Source organism: Convolutriloba macropyga, chromosome 7, assembly GCF_964194025.1.
Source record: "Convolutriloba macropyga chromosome 7, txConMacr16.3, whole genome shotgun sequence".
Lineage (NCBI taxonomy): Eukaryota > Metazoa > Xenacoelomorpha > Acoela > Convolutidae > Convolutriloba > Convolutriloba macropyga.
Window position 1 is genome coordinate 57,548,928 of NC_134474.1, and position 13,312 is coordinate 57,562,239.

General features: G+C 34.2%; 1 protein-coding gene across 1 annotated transcript; it reads left to right on the top strand.

Moving 5' to 3' along the window:
* Nucleotides 1-4,546: 4,546 nt before the first annotated feature.
* Nucleotides 4,547-12,066, top strand: LOC142342400 (sulfotransferase 1A1-like). Its single transcript, XM_075393715.1, has 2 exons — nt 4,547-5,537; nt 11,706-12,066. The coding sequence occupies exons 1-2, from the start codon at nt 4,933-4,935 to the stop codon at nt 12,007-12,009; spliced, it is 909 nt and encodes a 302-aa protein (XP_075249830.1). The 5' UTR covers nt 4,547-4,932; the 3' UTR covers nt 12,010-12,066.
* The last annotated feature ends 1,246 nt before the right edge of the window (nt 12,067-13,312 follow it).

Here is a 13,312-nt window from a genome sequence, read left to right on the forward strand (position 1 = left end):
GATTACGTTGAATGTGGACAATTTCTTCAAAAAAATAGCACAATAATTGTTGTAATTTCACCGCTATATATTTTACATAATAGACAGCTAAGTAATATAAATATTCAGATCCACAATAATTTTAAATTTGAAGAAAAATCGAAAAAAAGATCTACAGCAACAAAAATTTACATGATATTCTTTGAGCAATTATTTTGTAATTATAATTGCATCCGCGTGATAGCTTTTCTTCTGTTTTTGAGTAATCAAACTCTGGCGAGCTGTATCTGATATTCGATTTAATAGTGAAAACTTATCAAAACAGCCCATAAGTTTCTAGAAGGAAAAATTTCCAAAAAATTTGAATAAAACATGAAAGATTTTATTTCACCACAAAACTCAGAAGAAAATGGGCATTAAATGTAGAGATCGTGATGAAATTCCGAACGCAGCGATAAATATGTTGAAAAGTTGTAGTTTTTGATTAGGTTGAATTTGTTGAAATTTTGCGAAAAAGAAGCAGATAGTTGCGTTTTGATGCAGAAAAGACAACTACGACGTCGCAGCGAAAAACAAGCAAAAAAATTTAAGTATAGAAATAGAAGATTTACAGTATGTTTTTTTAATAATTTTTAACATTGGAAATTATTAAAAATCAAAATTAAAACCAAAATTAAAGACTAAAATAAAAAAACAATTGCATATTACAGAGTTTGACACAATGGTTTCCTTGATCTCAATTTAGCTTGATCTGTGTTTACATCTGAAAATAAAATAAAGCGGTATAATCATGTAGTGTGACACTGAAGATGCCTTAAATTTTTGGTTTAGATTTCTGTTGCAAAAGATACAGATTCATTGGTGTGTTTGCGAAATTCATTATTTTTGTAATAAAAAAAAACGAGATTTCACAATTGACAATAATAAAAACTCATCAACAAAATGCAAGATAACTTGCTTCTTCGTTTAACAAAAAAAATAGTTGATAGTTTTCAATTCGTAATTTCGCAAAAGTAACAGTGAAAACTACGTGAAAAATCTGAATCAAGAGTTGCCATTAACAAAAAGCCAACAGCCTTTCAAATAAGATTTCTGATTGACAGCTCTGAAACATGCGAGCTTCTTTATTATTTTGATGGTCTGTTGGTTGGCTTATCTCCTCGAATTCTAAAATTTAGGAGGAACAACTTCCTGCACTCAATAGATTCGAAAAATGATTTGTACTTGCTAAACTTTTTGTTAGCCGAGATGTCCTTATTTATAGTTATCCCCATGGGCATGTAGCGCTGACACTTTGAAATCGAACGCTCGTGCCACGAAAGGAGCACAAAATCCAATAACTACTTGACCTCGTTCCCGGGCCGAGGAATTTGGCCAAAATTATGTAAGATCAGCGGCAACTAGAGTTGACAAGCTGAAAAATTCACCGCAATTTTCCTACATAATTTTGCATTGATGGCGTTGAATTTAAAGACAAAAAGTCAGCGCAAAATTATGTAAGAAATGGCGGTGAATTGTCCAACTTGTGAACGCTAGTTGCCGTTGATTTTACATGTTTAGCGTTGAATTGAGCGTAGATCTTACATAATTAGCGTTGAATTTAGCGTAGATCTTACATATTTTAGCGTTGAAATTAGCGTTGAACTTACAAAAAATCAAAGCGTTCACTTGAACTATTAACCTGCAATTGCGTATGGGACTCGAACTACTGACCTCCTGCTTGCTTGTCGCCTATTCTACCATTCTGCCACAGTACCTTGATTTCCTTAAGAGCCGCAATCCTTATAAAGCGTAGATCTTACATATTTGGCGCTGAATTTAGCGTAGATCTCTGATGTACCTCAAAAGTATCTTGACTCTGGATGATACCAGTCTCAATAAAATTCAAGCTCGCATTTGAGAAAACACATATATGATTGAAGCAGTGGTTCGGCAGGTTGTTGTCCTGGATTTGTGTTTCGCTTTGATATTGACGGATGTGCGAACATTTCGATTGCGCCTTTGAATGCAGTAAACTTTTTTCCAGTGACTTTCCTCTCTCCTCAGATCCTTCGTTCCGTGCACACCGGGATAATATCTGTGCCTTGGTCTCCTAACTTCTCTTGCAATTTTTATTGGTACTTGAAACCGTTGATAATCTATCGAGGAAACATTTGTTTTTATTCTTTTGCCAATACCTTGTCAAGACACAAAGATAATCTTTAGGAAACCCGTAATTTCGTTATTTTGTTGATTATTGGTTAAAATACGCTGACGCTAGGATTTCCCTGGTTCATTCGTTTTTAGTGTTGCAAACTGTTCTTCTTCGAGATTCAGCCTACTGTAACACACACTTTGACCTTTCGATCTTTGCTTGCAGTTCTTTTTGCATACTTTTGTAGCTAGCATATGCGTCGCTTACTCACAGCTTAATTTCAATCATTCACACTCACTTCTAATAATCGATAGTTCCAGTTTTTTAAATGACATCAAACAGCCGACATTCATGCTATTCGTTTGCATTGTTTTTTTCACATTTGACCTCGCACTGAAGTTCGATGTTTTCGAGAGCCGTTTGTCTCGTTTCGCGTTCTTGTCGTTTTTTTGGTTTAATTCCCTTGAATCGGAAAAACCTTCCCGCACAAATGTCACTGGTGAGTCGTAAACCAGCTCTTGTGGAAGCATACTTCTCTTCAAAAGTTGGTGAACGCGTCCATTTCAATTTTGCGAGAAAACGTTCCATCTCTTCTGCCGAGAGACTTTTTCGAAGTTAGCCCTCGATTGGTTGAGCGTTTGGATGTCATCATTTCTGCTGGCTCAATAATAGAATTTTTTTGGGTATAGCGGGTTGAGAAAATGCTACAAAGCGAGAAGCGTCGTTTTGTCGAATTTTGTCAACTTTGTCGGACTTTTATGTATGAAATGTCTATTGCTGTCGTTTTTGTCGGTATTTTTGGTATTTGATGTATGAAGTGTCGGTTAGCGTAATTTTTGTCGGTATTGTTGGTTTTTGATGGAAGAAGTGTCGATTATCGTCGTTCTTTGTCGGTATTGTCAGTCAAATATTATTCTGTGACTGGTGGTGCAGTGGAGGAGTAGGTGGATAGTAATATAGGGGTTAGTAAAATAGCAAAAAAGTTCGAATCCTGACAGGGAGTGTCATTTTTGTAAGATTTTTAGAATGGCAAAAACGGACAATTTTTACGTTTAAAAACCGACGAAAATCGATCAAAACGGTGGTGCAGTGGAGGAGTAGGTGGATAGTAATATAGGGGTTAGTAATATAGTAATAAAGTTCGAATCCTGACAGGGAGTGTCATTTTTGTAAGATTTTTAGAATGGCAAAAACCGACGATTTTTACGTATAAAAACCGGCGAAAATCGATCAGAACGACAGAAAAAACGTAAGGGCTTTGTTCGATTGGCGAAGTAAAACCGACGAAAACCTACAATCTTATCTTTGAATCCAACAAAATTCTCAACACGGGCATTAACTAAATGCAGATGACGATTATTTCAAGAAAGATGCGTGGAGTTTTGAAATGAGTTAGCGAGGCAATTTTCAATTATGTACGTCTATTCTCCAAAAACTATCCAAAACCAACTCTTTATGATATGATATTATGACGGTTTTCTTGTAAGATCTTGTAACATTCTTGCAAGATCATAAATACTCGTAAAATGATCGTGCAACATTCTTGCAAGGCTATCCTCTTTTAAAAGGACCTGACAAGATCTTGCAAGATATCTATTGGCGTTCGACTAAGGTATACTGACAAATCTCAAATTTTGGATGCTCAACGGTAAATGTTTGTAAATGTTTCAACTTTCTAAGAAAAGAAGTGCAAAATGCAAAATGGATGATTTCGTCAAATTTTTACAAAAGACGTCTTGAAATTTAAGCTATCATCGGTTTACAGCGCTTTGTTTCATTCTGCAATTGGGTCGTTTGAACAAACGTTCCGCTTAGGTACCCTATATAGAATTGCCTCCTCTTCTAAACCGCATACTCAATGCTATATTACATAATAATCAGGATTTGTACATAAGACTGGTACATTTACAATTGGGAAGGCAATTTATGAAAAAATTCTTGTTATGAACTAGCTCTGCAGTAATACTCGCTATTTTTTAAATCTGAATTTAAGCATTTATTTTACGCTTGACAATAACAAGCTAGCTGTTTCAAAACAATAGCAACTTAGAACTGTTCTGAAAATAATAATACAAACAATGATCGGCCGTGAATCAAGATTTCATTAATTTAACCCCTCCCTCGAGAAAAAAAACTTAAAACCGAAAAAAAAATATTTTATTTCACCTTTTTTTTTATAATTCATCAGTTCGTCATAGGAACAACGAAACTGTTACATCAGCGCGTGTTTACATTGTCAAGGACCGCAGTTTATAATCCATTGTTAGTTCAATCTAGTTATAATATCCCTATTGATTATTTAATAACCAAACAGGTGTGTTCTTGAGTTAGTTTTGTTAGCTTTCCGATAAGTGGGGGAACTATTTGATTACTTAATCACTCCTTTGTAACATTACCATTGATTGCTTATTGGTTAGGCTGCAGGTGTGTGTGTGTGTGTTATTTAAACATTCAACAATCACAAATTTAATCACAAATCAATGTTTACTGAAAGCGAACATTACTAATTCTTTACAGCAGTTTCTTTGTTTAAATTGTAACAGCTGACCAAAATTTTATTTTTTTGCTCGACCATTGCCGGATCAACTTTCGTTTACAAAAAAGACATTTTGTAAAAAAAAATATTTAATAAGAGACAGGCAACCTTAGAAAGCTGTATTTTGTTTATTTAAACAAAATTTTGTTGTTTAACTTCGATACGCTTTAGCTAAATTTAACTTTATCTTAAACCACTGTGGTTGCTTTCGTTGACAATTATTTGGTGCGAAAAATAATTCAAAAAGCGCGCTTCTTTAAAAAGCTGTGTTTGTAACTTTTTCATGTGCTGCAAAATGTCAGTAGAAATTACAGAAACAAACCACCAATTTGATAAAGTTGACGGCGAATATCTTGCAAATGGATTCCTTATGTTTAGCTTCTACGACCGCGAATACATGAAGAAAATCCCAGATTTTCCTCTTGACCCTAGAGACACTTTACTTTCAACTTACCCGAGAAGCGGCACGACTTTTACACAACGAATAATCTCTGGTCTCAGACACGGTCCGGAAGCAATTTCCAGCAAAGATTTCGACCTTTTTGAGGAGTTTCCTCATTTGTGTTTGAACTCCTTTCATGAAAACCTGACTTATTGCGGGTACGATAAAGCTTTGAAAAAAGAAATTCCCAGGTTTGTGAAAACCCACGTTCCGTTATCGGTAGCACCCAAATCTATTCACGCGGTAGGTAAAGTTATCTTCGTGATACGAAACCCACGAGACGTTCTGGTGAGTTTGTACCATTTCAATAAAAAGGACACGACCATAAATTTCAACTTTGATTTCGACACTTTTTTCGAGATGTTCCTGGAGGGATGTGTGATGAATGGAGATTGGTGCAGATACAATTCAGAGTGGCTTCAATTCTGCAGAGAACATTCCGAAAGGTCAGTTTTCATTTCACGCGATTTGTAGCCTGGTAAAAACACTGTTCAGGCTAACACTTGCAACGCAGCTGTGAAAGTTTTCACCTTTTAACAAGTTATTTTTTAAAAAAAAACTTTTTGAGCGAACAAGTTAATCGTCTGTAGCAGTTCTTTGCTAGAAAATCATTTTACAATATTTTGCAAAATTACCGCAACCTGCTTTCACTGCTTGTCAATTTTTAACTAAATTTTTATCAGTTTTATTAGGAGAAAGACACTCAGATTTCACACACAGACACACGCGTGCGCACGCAACACAGACAAAATTTGCATTTGTTTTCTTTTTTAACACAGTTGTATTCTCTTTTATATATACAGGCTTCATTTTCACGGCTGCAATTAACGAGTAATAGTAAGGAAGACCCGAAGTGGGCTCCTTTTAAAGCCTTAAAGTATAAACCGTGAAGGCTGCTTACTTCTGCGCGCAAAGTTGGTTTACCAAGTTCACTCTGACTAACGACTCTGTGCAACAATGAAGATAAACTTCAATTATAACGGTGGTAATAATATACAACAACATAGTCAATGTTACAAAACAATGAAGATAAACTTCAATTATAACGGTAGTAATAATATACAACACCAGAGTCAATGTTACAAAACAATGAAGATAAACTTCAATTATAACGGTGGTAATAATATACAACACCAGAGTCAATGTTATACCAAGTCAACTGTCTACTGTACTGACTAGAGTCATGCGTGCTAGCGTTAAATAAGAGAGAATAGAGTGTTCTCAGTCTCTTATTGCTGGAGGCTACGTACTTTGTATTGTCGACGGCTGCATCCCTCCAGGAATGCAAGTTTTCTTCCAAATTTGCAGACTGCAGCTGACAAAATGTTGAATGTGTTGATCCCTGTCGAGTAATGAAGTAGGTGACTAGAGTTCTCATTGATGTCCCCTGCCAAGTGATGTGGGTGACTAGATTTGTCAGTGCGTGTTGCACATCCTGTCGGTTGAAGAGCAAGTAAGGGTGCTAGGCACAGGGTGTTCTGGCCACTGTAATTTCCAGCTGTCTCCACAGTCAATTTTCTGAGCAGTTATTACCAGCTGGGTCGAGAGCTGTAGTCTCTGTTTGTGGTATTCATTTCATGGTTTGAAATTTCTGGCATTTCTGTTGAGATAATTGTTTGTAAATGATTTATGTTAAGGTTACCTTTATTGTTTGGTCAGTCACCGGTTGATAATGTTCTATAGTTCAATCTTCTAATAAATTAGTGTTAAAATCTGTTTTTGTTGTGTCACTTGGATTTACATCCATATTTTGTGAATTAATAAAGGCTTTTAAATCTTGTAGTTCTACTGGTGCTGTTTCTGGAGAAGCATTTATTTTTGTTGTATCATCTACTGTGATTGAGCGATTTTTGCAATATGAAACTTTATTGAAGTAGCAAATTTGTTACTTTGAACATTTTGTTTACGTTCTCTTCTTTAGTAAAAGTTCTTTTGCATGGTACTTCTGTTATGCAGACATAATTTTATGAGGGTCTATTCGGATCATATATGAACTGTAAAATATCTAAGTGGTTTCGAATTGCTGCTTATTATCTGTCTGCTTTAGATTGTGTGGTCTTAAAAGTATGGCGTACCAAGTATTGCCAAAGACGGCGCACAAGCCAATTGAGAAGTGTGAGTGCTTCTAATATATCCGTTTCTGATATGTCAGCGTGTAAGGCTGGACGCAGGAATATTTGTGTTAGTTGTTAAATATGTTCTATTTCCTCTCATGTTTTTTTGTGGACGCTTGCAGTGCGTGAATGTATATTATCTGCATTTAGTGCTGCTCCAAGTCGTCTAAGAAATTCAAACGGTGATTTTTTAAATTGTGCTTTTTTAACGGTATGATTTCCTTATAGATTTTTGCGAGGCATTAAAACTTGTATCTGAGAGTGGACAGAATAAGGTATCATAAACAAAAGAAGTAGGATTGATGTAGGATTATAAATCAAAAGGTTTGTACATTTAGTTAGTTGTTTTCCTAAAATTTCTATGGGATAGGAGAACAACGGTGTTCTATCAATTTGGGAGGTTTATTCTGGTATTGAGAGTAAAGATTGTTTGTTGTTTTTTAATTAAAAAAAATGAGATTTTAATTGTAAAGGACTGTTTAGGAGTAGTCTAGTCTTAGTTTATCCAAATTGCGGAATTTTAGTATTTCAACTGGTTTTATATCTCATAGTAGACAACGCTTTTTTGTTGCAGCAGAAATATTTCCCTTGCATCCCAAGAAGTGACCAGTGCCAATACTGTTTCGCTATATTTAAAACTCAGTTCAGAGATTTCGTAATTCAGTGACGAATCTTTTTTGTTGTTACTGTTGAACGATTTAATAGGTTTGTGTTTCCTGCAACTAAACCTAGTTATATAAAATTTAATTGAGATTGAAACTCTAAAGTTCTCTGAATATGAGTAATTTTCTGTTTTGGCGAGTTTTTTATGATTAGAGTTTGTGAACTGACTGATTGCACCAATTCAGGCAGATTAAAAGGACTAAAATTTTGTGATCTTTCGCTTACAGCAAAACCTAAGTGCTGTTCTCATCTAATATCTCATTTTAGAACTCCTAGTTACTTTGTAAAAACCCCTTTTACAGTTTTCAGCGCTTTTCTTCAATAACAATTAAATCTTTACGTAGTTCGAAAAATTTTGATAGCAACTTATTCCAAAAAACCACCAAGTCTTCAATTATCTGCCATTTTTTTCGAAAATGTTATGTAGGTCTAAATTTATTGGTGATTTTTGATTTGAGAATGTCATTACTTTAGAAGCTTAATAGGTAACTGTAATATTGATATAAAGTCGAAACTAAGTCGTTGATTTCTGAATCCTGTTATAAATAGTAATCAATAATCTTGATTTTTTTTCTCTATTTCATGTTAGATGCCTAGTGTTGACTTATGAACAACTTCTGACCGACCATGAGGCACATGCGCGAAAAGTCACCATCTGGTATTAATTGGAGATGGTGGAGACTCTTATGAGAAACAAGCTAGCCCTCCTTTGGTGTTAGATTTAAAAGTTTTGTGTTTCCTGCAAATAAACCTAGTTATATAAAATTAAATAGAGATTGAAACTCTAAAATTCTCTGAATAAGAGTAATTTTCTGTTTTGGCGATTTTTTTATGATTAGAGTTTGTGAACAGACTGATTGCACCAATTCAGGCAGATTAAAAGGACTAAAATTTTGTGATCTTTCGCTTACAGCAAAACCTAAGTGCTGTTCTCATCTAATATCTCATTTTAGAACTCCTAGTTACTTTGTAAAAACCCCTTTTACAGTTTTCAGCGCTTTTCTTCAATAACAATTAAATCTTTACGTAGTTCGAAAAATTTTGATAGCAACTTATTCCAAAAAACCACCAAGTCTTCAATTATCTGCCATTTTTTTCGAAAATGTTATGTAGGTCTAAATTTATTGGTGATTTTTGATTTGAGAATGTCATTAATTTAGAAGCTTTATAGGTAACTGTAATATTGATATAAGGTCGAAACTAAGTCGTTGATTTCTGAATCTTGTTATAAATAGTAATCAATAATCTTGATTTTTTTCTCTATTTCATGTTAGATGCCTAGTGTTGACCTATGAACAACTTCTGACCGACCATGAGGCACATGCGCGAAAAGTCACCATCTGGTATTAATTGGAGCTGGTGGAGACTCTTATGAGAAACAAGCTAGCCCTCCTTTGGTGTTAGATATAAAAGTTTTGTGTTTCCTGAAAATAAATCTAGTTATATAAAATTAAATAGAGAATGAAACTCTAAAATTCTCTGAATAAGAGTAATTTTCTGTTTTGGCGATTTTTTTATGATTAGAGTTTGTGAACAGACTGATTGCACCAATTCAGGCAGATTAAAAGGACTAAAATTTTGTGATCTTTCGCTTACAGCAAAACCTAAGTGCTGTTCTCATCTAATTTCTCATTTTGGAACTCCTAGTTACTTTGTAAAAACACCTTTTACAGTTTTCAGCGCTTTTCTTCAATAACAATTAAATGTTTATGTAGTTCGGAAAATTTTGATAGCAACTTAGTCCAAAAACCACCAAGTCTTCAATTATCTGCCATTTTTTTCAAAAAAGTTATGTAGGTCTACATTTATTGGTGATTTTTGATTTGAGAATGTCATTAATTTAGAAGCTTTATAGGTAACTGTAATATTGATATAAGGTCGAAACTAAGTCGTTGATTTCTGAATCTTGTTATAAATAGTAATCAATAATCTTGATTTTTTTCTCTATTTCATGTTAGATGCCTAGTGTTGACCTATGAACAACTTCTGACCGACCATGAGGCACATGCGCGAAAAGTCACCATCTGGTATTAATTGGAGCTGGTGGAGACTCTTATGAGAAACAAGCTAGCCCTCCTTTGGTGTTAGATATAAAAGTTTTGTGTTTCCTGAAAATAAATCTAGTTATATAAAATTAAATAGAGAATGAAACTCTAAAGTTCTCTGAATAAGAGTAATTTTCTGTTTTGGCGATTTTTTTTTGGTTAGAGTTTGTGAACTGACTGATTGCACTAATTCAGGCAGATTGAAAGGACTAAAATGTTTTGAACTTTCGCTTACAGCAAAACTTAAATGCTGTTCTCATCCAATTTCTCATTTTGGGACTCCTATATACTTTGTAAAAACCCCTTTTGAAATTTTGAGCGCTTTTCTACAATAACAATTAATTGTTTGCGTAGTTCGGTAAATTGTGATAGCAACTTAGTCCAAAAAACCACCAAGTCTTCAATTATCTGCTATTTTCTTCAATAATGTTATGTAGGTGTATAATTATTGGTGATTTTTGATTTGAGAATGTCATTAATTTAGAAGCTTTATAAGTATCTGTAATATTGATATAAGGTTGAAACTAAGTCGTTGAATTCTGAATCCTGTCATAAATTGTAATCAATAATCTTGATTTTTTTCTCCATTTCATGATAGATGCCTAGTGTTGACCTATGAACAACTTCTGGCCGACCATGTCGCACATGCGCGAAAACTCGCCATCTGGTTTTAATTGGAGCTCATGGAGACTCTTATGAGAAATAAGCTAGCCCTCCTTTGGAGTTAAAAAACTTTTCGGTAGCAGATGTCAGGTCTGTGCTTATGGCAAACTTAACGAAGTGGGCTGAAATTTAGCATTATTTTTGATGAGAAAATCTGAAATTTAAAATTTTGCAAATATTTTGCGGAAAACTCGGATGAAACCATTCAGCAACTTTCCTCTTTTTTTCAAGGTAAAATCAATCACACTGTTTTTGACAAATTTATCAAATTTTTGTGATGTTTTTTTTTGAAAAATTTAGGAAAATTGGGGCTATTAATACGGAAATTTTGAACAAAAACAACGGAAATTTGTCTACCATTCACCAAATTTTAGACCTCGATAAATCCCCGGAAAAAACGAATTTTAAATTTTTCAATTATATATTGAAATCTGGACGGGGCTTTTAATAATGCCACTCACAACTCGCTACGAACAATATATCGATCGGCCAAAATTGACTGATCAAAATTAAACCTATTTGAATATATAGTACTTACTCCCCTACCCCTACTAAAGTGGGGTAGGAACAAAAATGACTGCCATTTACAGGTCATTTAGAAAGATTATGTTTCCTAAATATAGCCAACTTTTACAATGTTTTGAAGTGAAAAAAATCTATAAAAGCAAAAGCGAGTGCATTAAAAATTCGCTACCAGTTAATGTGTAATGAGAGCGACTATCAGATGACGTTTTTCAACGAGCTTTCAAAATGAAATTGGCTACTTCCTATATTTTTTTGTTGCCTATTTGCATAATTTTCTTCCAAATAGGTGCGAACGATAACCGTCTAATTGATTGATTGATTGACTTAATTATTTGACACCAGCACAGAAAGGTTGGAGAGAACCAAAGTCTTAAACCAATGTCAAGTTTGCAATTTTTTGTAATTTTGGTTTGTTAATGCTATGCATGTTTCCAATTATCGGCAAATTTTGATTTCACAAAGTCATTAATTTACAAAATTTACAAAAAAATTTGTGAAGTATTAACTGTAAATTTATTGCAAGTTTAAAACTAGGTGGTTAAATTGTGAATCATGTCATAAATAGTAATCAGTAATCTTGATTGCCTCCTTGATTTCATGATAGGTGCCTAGTGTTGACATATGAACAACTTCTGGTCGACTTTGAGGCACATGCTCGAAAACTTGCAACCTTCCTAAACCTCCCGGATGTCACTGATGACCTAATCCAGAGGGTGAAACAAGAGACCAATGTGGAGAAAATGAAGAAAACGACCTTGTGTGGGGGCCAGGAAGATTTTGTTAGAAAGGGAATTTCAGGTGACTGGAAAAATCACTTTTCAGAAGATCAGATTGTGAAATTTGATTCCTGGATTGAAAGCAAGAAAAAAATATATCAGAAAGAGTTATTTGATTTGATTGGAGAATAAAAATAGACCTCAATTCTTATTTGTATTCAGATGAAAATTTAAAATCTAGTTTTTGTATTTCGATTGAAAGCTGCCTTTCAGAGGGCTTCAGAGATATATTTTTCCTTTTAAGTACTTACCGAAGAAATAGTTAGAAGATAGTTTGTAAAGAGCTGCTTTTTGGTTGTACAAAGACATGACAGTGGCAAACTGCTTTTGATGAAGTTGTGCCCCATCCTGGGTTCTCAAAGTTTTTTGTTCACAATATTGACAATTCCTAATAACTTTTTCTCAATTTTTGTAATTTTTCAACGCGCCAAAATTCTTACGTTAAACGTGGAAAACAATGTTGGAAAACAACGTGAAAAACAAGGTCATTTTGCAGATAGCGCAATCAATTTCTACAAATATAACTGGAAACAAATTCATCAAATATTCTACAAATTTATAGCTTGAATTTGAAAGACTTTCATCTACGTCATTTTCTGAAGCTAAAGCAATGATATGGGCACGTTAGAATCCGCGAATTTTCTTCTTTAGGAATGTTTATGTAATTATAGCGAGGGACAGTTATGTAATTAATCACTAATTTGAAGTTTTTATTTCCCTCTAATTGAGACACGTTTTTATCAGCGAAAGACAATTAGATACTGTTACGATGTGCAAGAGTGACAGAAATAACATTAGAGTGAGCGAGTATGATAGAGTTCAGCTCTGAGACCTTACAGAAAAACATGGAAGAAAAATTGCACTTTTATCTTTGTCGGGGAATAAATACTTTCTTAGTCAGTGAAGAACTGTACTTACCATGAAACGAACCGTATCTGGTGCCTTAATCACCATAAAACGGACCATATATGGCCCATAAAAGTCATATTTTGTTTTCTTTCTATGATCTTGCTATAATTCGTTTCATATATGGCTCGTTTACAATAAGCAAGTTTCCGTTAATTTTCTCCTTTTTATGGGGAAGCTGATATTTTGTGGGTAACGTTTATGTTAAGTTTTATGCTTAGTAACGTGCCATATATGGTCCGTTTCATGGTTAGAAAGGTACCATATATGGTCCATTTTATGGCTAGTTAGATACCATGTTTGCTCCGATTTATGATTAGTAAGGTACCATTAAATATTCGTCTTATGGTAGATTAGTGATCATATATGGCTAGTATTATGGTAAAACAAAGAAGAAACTGTCGGAAAAACCTCTTACAGGCCTGCAATCTCTCTATAGCCGTGCAATACTTTTTTTTTGTTTCTGGAAATACTCAGCTGTTTTGAATAGCACAACCAAAAGGTGTTTAATTTCAATTTCAGGCAAACA